At 34.1% G+C, this 8,469-nt stretch overlaps 1 protein-coding gene across 7 annotated transcripts; it reads left to right on the forward strand.

Moving 5' to 3' along the window:
- The first annotated feature begins 1,193 nt into the window (after positions 1-1,193).
- LOC126721887 (type I inositol polyphosphate 5-phosphatase 10) lies at positions 1,194-6,676 on the forward strand. Of its 7 annotated transcripts, none has more exons than XM_050424964.1 (11): positions 1,194-1,392; positions 2,039-2,113; positions 2,302-2,377; positions 2,987-3,074; positions 3,205-3,306; positions 3,894-4,425; positions 4,522-4,709; positions 4,833-4,941; positions 5,646-5,791; positions 5,866-6,083; positions 6,321-6,676. In XM_050424964.1, the coding sequence occupies exons 2-10, from the start codon at positions 2,081-2,083 to the stop codon at positions 6,074-6,076; spliced, it is 1,485 nt and encodes a 494-aa protein (XP_050280921.1). In that variant the 5' UTR covers positions 1,194-1,392; positions 2,039-2,080; the 3' UTR covers positions 6,077-6,083; positions 6,321-6,676. The 7 variants fall into 7 exon arrangements, with proteins under 7 accessions (XP_050280921.1, XP_050280919.1, XP_050280920.1 ...); XM_050424962.1 differs by lacking the exon at positions 1,194-1,392 and adding an exon at positions 1,559-1,698; XM_050424965.1 differs by lacking the exon at positions 1,194-1,392 and adding an exon at positions 1,586-1,677.
- Positions 6,677-8,469: the final 1,793 nt, after the last annotated feature.

Below are 8,469 nucleotides of genomic sequence, written 5' to 3' on the forward strand. Positions count from 1 at the left end.
TAGTCAATTTACTATTTACACAATCTCAATCCAGCGAGTATCACACGAATGTCTTAAAAACTTATATTTTTAAGCTTCAATCAAGCGAGGGTCTCATTAACATTTTGTCTAATGTTTGCTTCAACAAGGATATTTTCCCTCATGTGTGTATTGTGAAGCTTGAGTTTTGAAGTTTTACTTCTTAAACTCGACTTAATACAAATTGAATTAAATTAAAATACAACCCTTATAACGGTTTATTCTGACACAGAAATTTAGCAAATATACTAAGACTAACATTTATTGTTTTTTTTTTTTAAATATATTTTCTTTTTAAAGAATTTTAATCTATGACATTTGATCCTAATGATAGCTCTTTATCATAAGATCAAGAGACACCAATTAATTTTTGGTATAGACAAAGATTGAACTTTATATCTCTTATTCAACTATTAAAAACTTTACTAATTAATCTTTTTTTTTAATATATTGAATCCATACCAACTTCACATTTGTTCTTGTATTGAAAGATTGGATGTTTGTATTTTTACCATAATTATAGCGGAAGTACTAGTTAATATGTCCCCACATAAATAGTTTTATTTATTTATTTTTTATGAAAAGTGAAAGCAGAGAGGACAAGCAGCATATACATAAATGGTTGGGGAACTAAGAATAAGATGCAGAAGCCAAAATTAGAATCAGAGTTGGATGTTAATAAAGAAAAAAGAATAAAAGCGAACGCGTTACATATCCACAGATGGATGGACCGTAACGCATACTTCACATGGAGACCAAAAACTGGGTCCTGGGTATATGGGTATGGGTGCCACAGAGACTAGTTTGTTGTCATAAACAAATCCTGAACATAAGCATAGTGTCATATAGTCCCAAAACAGTTCCAGGGGAACCAGTAAAGTAAAAGCCTCCAAAATTATTTGAAAAGGACTTTCGAATGATTTGTTTGCAGAGACACGCACGTGGGATCACTTTCTCTATACCCATCATTCTCTCTCTCTGACACACTTCTCATTCAATACAAACTATGTGCAACACACAATATTGAAAAGGAGAAGAAAAAGAAAAAAGAAAGAAATTTCTCTCTTTTTCAAAATTTCTTTTGTTTTATTTTCTAAGTAAACAAAAGTACAATTGGGGTATGCATATATAACTAAAAAGAGTTTGGACTTTGAAGGGACATGTTAGATTCTATTCCCACTTTTGACTATTTATTCTATTCCAGTTTTCTTTTCCTGTTCTAAAGAAAAATACTAAGTCCCCTTTGCACGTTATTCAAAGAAACTCCAATATTTTCTTCATTGTTCAGTTTTTTTTGGCTATTCCATTGCACTATCAGACAGAATAATTCAGTTCTAGAACAAAGACTATACAAGTAGAACATCGAATATTCAGGTTCTTTTTTCTTTCCTTATCCTATAATGGTTTGTCTCCCCACTCCTACGCCTTGACTCTGTTTTCAATATGTTTGCTGCTTCCGAGAAACTTTCATACATTAAAATTCTATTTGCAATTTTTTATATTAATTATATTATTACTATAAATAATAGGAATTGCTTGCTTGGGTAGTTGACTTTTTTGGGGAAAACCCATTTGTGCTGTCAACCTCTTTCGTGGGTTGCCACCCCCTCTCCTCTTCTTTTATGCTTTAGATTCTCTGCTTCACGAATGCCATAATGTGTAACTTCTTATTCTTTTCTGGTAATTTCTCTTTGTTTTTGGTTGTACTATGTTCATGTGCATTCTCTAATCTTATATGCTTTTTCAACACACTAGTTTCTTGGCTTCATAGTATTCGTTTTTTCTGTTAATTTTGACTTGATTCAACGTTTTTTGTTGTCTTTAAACGAAGTTAGCAGTATTCTGTGTCAAAAGAAACACTTGGGGATCCTAGATGTTTTCTGATTCTTATTCTGTTTTATTATTTAATTAACTTATCAATGGGTGATTTTTTTTTTTTTTTTTTTTTTTTTTTTTTTTTTTTTTTTGAGGAATATGAGTCTAAATTGAGTGGTTTTGGTGTATATTTTTGTTTCTGTAGGTTTATGATTTTGGGGTCTGTCACATTGGTGCGGTTTCAAGCATGACTATGAAAAAGCAAGATGAGAAGAAAAAGGTTCTTGTTCTTGTTTTTATTAATCTCTATGGCTGTTATTTTCAGACATCTTTATAGATTCTTAGTTTCTTCTCCATAATGGGGCTTTGAGGAAAGTGAATGGGCATGCACTTTCTGCTAAGATTGATGGACTACTTGTTAGTCAAGTTGTTATCTTTCTTATCCATTCTTCTTGCTTGTGATTTCAGTCTTTCATGAGGAATATTTTTACTAGAAGGGATAGAAACGGAAGGGAAACGATTAATAGGTCATTTGATTCCCCTGGTGAGTGCTATATGGCATTTCTTCTTCAAGAGAATTAAAGAAAGTAAAAGGGATCACTTTCTGATATGCAAGAATTACAATCTGTTATTATAATTAGTCTTGTCGTTTTATGGATAACATATGCTTTATCTTGAAAGCGAATGTTTACCTTTTCCTTTCAATGGAATAGTCGTTTTTTCTGTTTTTTTTTTCAACAAGATATTTTCAAAACAACTTATCACTGTATTACATTAGGAATTGAATTGGTTTAATTATGTAAACATAATAAGAGAAAATGGGGGAGCATCATGCCAATTTGCTCTCAAATTGAGAATATATTCATGATTAAACTTTAAGCAAGGTTGGTAGCAAAGGAAACAAGAAGGAAAGACACACACACACACACACACTCTCTCTCTCTCTGTGTCTGATTTTTATAAATTCTGTGTTATCAGTTCAAAATTAAGTGGAGCTTGAGGAGAGACATAATTTCTCTGCTATACCATCAATATTACAGAAAGAGTTTCTTTGGCTTAAATTGTTTGAAGTATCCTAACCACCAGTCCTTTTAGTTTTAATTGTCCTTTGCTTTTCATCTGTAAAATTTCTCCTGCTTTTTTCTACTTGCAGAAGCACAATCTAGTCCAACCCTTGAGAATCTTATTTTTACCAGCACAGGAAGTCCGATGACTTTTCATCAAGATGTTCAGACCTTCAGGTACTCATAAAATGACCTTTTTCTTCCCTTCATCAGTCTTTTTTCTTCCTATTACATAGAGATAATAATATATATTACTAAATTTGATTATTTTAATCCCTAGCATTCCTTGTTCTTGTTTGTGTTCTAGTGTGTTTGTAGCAACGTGGAATGTAGGTGGGAAATCTCCCCATAGTGACCTTAACCTGGATCAAATTCTTCACACAGATCAATCAGATATGTATGTCTTGGGGTATGCGCTCTTTCTCTCTGCTTAAGTTTTGTCCACTTACTTTCTATGAGTTTTAATCAAAATACTAGATCACAATATTGTCACATTTTGTCTTTAACTAATTTCTTTTTCCTATGAACAAAGTCCATCAGAATTCTCTCCCAAAACAGAAAAATGAAAAAGAAAAAAAGAACTCTGAAATTCTTGTTATGAAAATTTCTGAGATGACTGATATGATGATTTTAGTACAAAATGACCGCAATATGGGTTCCAGTGACTAATATTACAGTCTTGGGGTATGCACTCGTTGGGGTATACCAATGACTGACGTGCCCCACCCAAAATTTTGGAACTAAGGTTTTGTTGTTGTTGTTGACACAAACAAGATTTGCAGTTGATCCATACCTGTAGTATCAACACCAATAGGAGCATAAGTAAAAGAAAAAAACGGCTGACATTTTAGTACTACCTCTAAGTTTTACTCAGTTCTTATCAGAAATTATCCACTATGAATTTATATTGGGGGATTTTACTGTTTCTCATAACTTAATTAAGTAATTCCATCATACTGTTCTTTCCTGTAGTGTAATTGTTTTCTAAATTATCAGTTTCCAGGAAATTGTCCCTTTAAATGCCGGAAATATTCTAGTTGTAGAAGATAATGAGCCTGCGGCAAAATGGCTAGCATTGATCAATCAGTCACTGAACAAACCATCTGATGTGGCTGCAAGAGGATCAAAACCCACAGTCTCCCTTGGTGGTTCCTTGTTCTTCTCAAAGCCTTCCCTTAAAAAGTTCAGTGAGATTTTCAGGACAGAGAGTGGAAGGAAGTTGAAGAGTTGCAACTGCACTTATGAATTAGAAAGGAAGCAGAGTAAGGATTTCTGTTTCCCATGCCAACCGTCACATATATCCGAAGACTACTCTCCTTTAGAAGAGGATGATGAAACATCCCTTACCATGGACTCAGAACTTTCCATTCCCTCAAGTACCAATCAGATGAAGTACAGTCTTATAGCCAGTAAGCAAATGGTTGGAATTTTTCTAACTGTTTGGGTGAGGACGGAACTTGTGCAGTATGTTGGCCACTTGAGAATCTCCTGCATCAGTCGTGGAATTATGGGTTGCCTTGGAAACAAGGTTCGTTGAATCTTTATTGTTTCAGACACGTTTTATTCATATGCATACATAGGTGCAAAGATAAAAATCATCTTGATGTTGATTCTCTGATGGCAGGGATGTATTTCTGTAAGCATGACATTCCATCGTACAAGCTTTTGCTTTATCTGCAGTCACTTGGCATCGGGTGAGAAGGAGGGGGATGAGCATAGGAGAAATACGGATGTCATGGAGATACTCAAAAACACTCAGTTTCCAAAGATCTGCAAATCGTCTAGGGTGCCTGAGAAAATTCTTGATCACAAGTGAGCATTTTTTAAACTAGTGATTACAGAACTAGTGTCATAGTCTTTAGAATTCTTCTATTATAGTCTGTTAATACTTTCCGTATTTCTGTGTTTGATTACCTTCTGGAAAATTGGATTCAGTCGGGTCATATGGTTAGGGGACTTGAATTACCGAATAGCATTGAGCTACTCTGAAGCGAAAAAGCTCATGGCGGAGGATGAATGGGATGCCCTACTTAACAAAGATCAGGTAGTTGACTTTACCATACAACAATAAAGTTTCATTTGGAGCTTGGACAACATATAAAAAGTTTAGTTTCAGTGCATCTTGTAGAAATTAGATCCCCTCTTGTAGCTCATATTACTTTTGGGTATAAGTTGTACTGACTAAGTCAGTACAACTTATAAAATTCTGGGGTCATAGAATTTTAGGTATGGGAAACTGAATTTCATCACTGTCACCGATTATCTCATTTTTCTATTAGTGACAGCCATAGTGGTGAATTTGTGCCTTCAAATGCTATGTGAAATGAAATTTTGAGAAAATGACCATTTATATAGGATTTGATGACACAATCTTATCTTTCATTATCACTACCAAATTCAAATTAACATCTTTCTCAAAAAAAAAATTAACATGAGTCATTTATTTGAATATTGGAGAAGAGATACATACAAACTGAGATGGATTTTACTATAAATTCCATGAAAATCAGATTAGGATTTCATTTTTTGATAAAGAAATATAACAAATTGATTTACTTTTGTTGCTCAGGCACCCCAATCAAGCTTCGCATTTTTTTCCCCAAGAATCCAAGCTTGGCATTTTAATTTGGCACTTTTCTGTATAAACAATTGCCAGAACGTTTTTGACTGCCTCTGTTGTGGCATGCTTTGCTTGTTGCAAAATGTTGTCATTCTGGTGTACTCATTTAGGTTTATATGCTTTTACAGCTACAAATTGAAAGGAAAGCAGGAGTATTCAAGGGATGGAAAGAGGGAAAGATATACTTTGCACCCACTTACAAATACTCCTACAACTCGGACATATATGCTGGAGAGACAAAAAATTCAAGAAAGAATCGGAGAACTCCAGCTTGGTATGCATAGATAATTATAAAATTGGACTTGATTAAACATTTCACATAAAAATCTGAGCAACTTGGATTGGCAGGTGTGACAGAATACTATGGCATGGAAATGGAATAAGACAACTTTCTTACGTACGTCGGGAGTCTCAGTTTTCTGACCACCGGCCCGTTTGTGCAACATTTTTGGTGGATGTTGATGTTGTATCGGCTGGATTAAGGAAGGGATTATCTAGCTCTAGGTTGAAATTTGGGATTGAAGAGTTCTTACCTCAAACTAGGAATTATTTCCATTAAATAATGTGTAAGTTCATGCACAAATTTTGATTATGAGGCACTGTAGGGGGAAAAAATAAAAAGAGAAAGGTTTTCTGGTATCTTATTGGATACTCTTGGTCTCATAGCATCTTTAATGGGCAACCGTTGCTTATCATAGATCCCCATTTGTGAGATTTAAAATATATATAGCACTGTTTAATAAGTTTATGATCTTTTAGTGTAAACAACATTGCTTGATTTTTTTTTTTTTTTTTAATATCAGGTACTAATGCACTAACACAGTCATCACAAGACTGAAGAAATATTCAAATTTTGCTGTTCATGTCAGATTTGTAGGAAGAAAAGCATAGAGATGGGTGCAGAATCATTATTAATTGGGCAACCTGTACACAGCATTTTGCAAGCGCACAACTGTAATTGCTCTCCATGAGCAAAATTTTTCTTGAGAAATGCTGTACAATATATTTTTTCCCGCCTGTAAAAAATAATTTCCTCTGGTCAATGTACATGGGTCTTAGAGATTCTACCTCCTGAGAGGCAAAAGACAGTAATGCTTATGCGTCGAAAACATTATACTGTAAGCCTTTATGTCAATGAGGCAAAGCCTAGTTACAGTTCCTTCGGTACTCCTATTAAACTCAACCATGTCATTAAATTGACTAATAAACCATATGGTTGAATTTAATTACCCTTAACAAAAACTATGTGCTGCAATGATTAATAGTGACATGGTTGAATTTAATTGGGAATCCTAGAGTTTAGCACCTAAGGAATGGTAAGTTTTACCCTATATCAATATATTTGTTATGTAGTTTTAAGTTATCTCTCAGTGCCAGTCATTGGAGAGATGCTTAAAAGAGGTATCTTCTAGTTGCATATCATTGCAGAAATGGGATAATTGTGAATATTTTCTGCTTGTGAGGCACAAATGCTTGGCTTAGGTTCACAAGTAAACTGGCTCAACCTCTGCATTGAACCATTATTCCACGTTATTGCAATGCTTTTTCGTTTGGTAAATGGCTGTGTTTAATTTGAAAAACAAAGATGAAAGTGAGAAAGTGAAAAGATGTCTAATCCTCAATTGAAGCTTAGGTAAATTTCATTAGGTATGATGATTTTAAATATGAGAGCATTTAGTTTCAAACTTATCTTTGAAACATGCAAGTTGCACTAGTAAGATTAATATTATCTCTCTGTTGTGTGTCCAATATTTTAGTTCTACCTACGTCATTCACTGATTCACATATTTTGGTATGTCATTTTAATGATTGTAAATTAGTTAGCTGGTAGAATCCAAAGTTAGCCATCCAACCATTTGTAAATAAATCACGTGAATTATCACATGATTTCTCTTAATAAGAAAATTAATGTAATCCAATCTTTGGGAATTTTGCCTTGGAATTTGGAAGCTTGGAATAGTCAAAGATTCATCACATGATATGCCTTTATCTAATCTACATTTTTAATGTGAGTACCAAAAAAACAAATAATCTAGGGAAGCTCTTTTTCTCTGTCTTTTTATTTCACACATCATTAGCTGTTATAAGTTGCCTTAATTCATCATTAGGCTTAGCATTGGCAAGAAAACATCCTCTGGGTCAGCAAAACCATGATGTCTTGCTGGAAATCATTGTTTGTAGTTATCTTTGCAATTACATTGATGCTTTCACTTGGGGTTAACACGGCCCAAGCCAGAGTTCATCCATCTGCTAAGTCTTCAACATTGCTCACCGCTTTTCAAGACCTCAAACATTCACATTCAGACTCGAAAAAGACGAATACAACCCGGCCACTGGTCGCCAGCGTTCGAAGAATACCTCCTAGTGTTCCCAATCCTATTCAGAACAAGTAATCTAACTCCCTCTACTGGTGTACTCATGGCTTCCAATATATCCGAAAATTTACACCAAAGTCATCTTTCTGTGCTGGGTGGCCCAGGTCAAAGCCTCGGATAGTTGGCTGAAGTGTTTCAAGTGGCATGAACAGCCAAGGCTTAGATATTAAGTCTCCAATATGAACTTTTTATATTTACTTTTGTTATTTGTTTTGTTTTTATCGTAGCACTTTTCCATCTTTTCAGAAATAGTGTAGAAGTTAGCTCTCTCTCTGTCTATCGTTACTTGTATTAGCAGAAAGTAAGGATTAGGAACAAGAAGAACGCATATGGTATAATCTTCAATGTCTGACACAGTTTTTGATGCTTTCAAGATATAGATTTTCTACAGCGTTTTGTTATACTTCACAGTTCTTGTAACTTGGAAGGTAGTTTACTCAATATAAGGCAATCAATTTGTACTTAACTAAAAACGTCGTCAAAAAGATACTTAAAAAATGTAATCAATTTGTTACTGAAACCCTGTTTGCTCATTTGTTGAAAATTAAAAAGATGAAAGCTAAAAGCAAAAAATGTT

This window comes from Quercus robur, chromosome 4, assembly GCF_932294415.1.
Source record: "Quercus robur chromosome 4, dhQueRobu3.1, whole genome shotgun sequence".
NCBI classification, from domain to species: Eukaryota; Viridiplantae; Streptophyta; class Magnoliopsida; order Fagales; family Fagaceae; genus Quercus; species Quercus robur.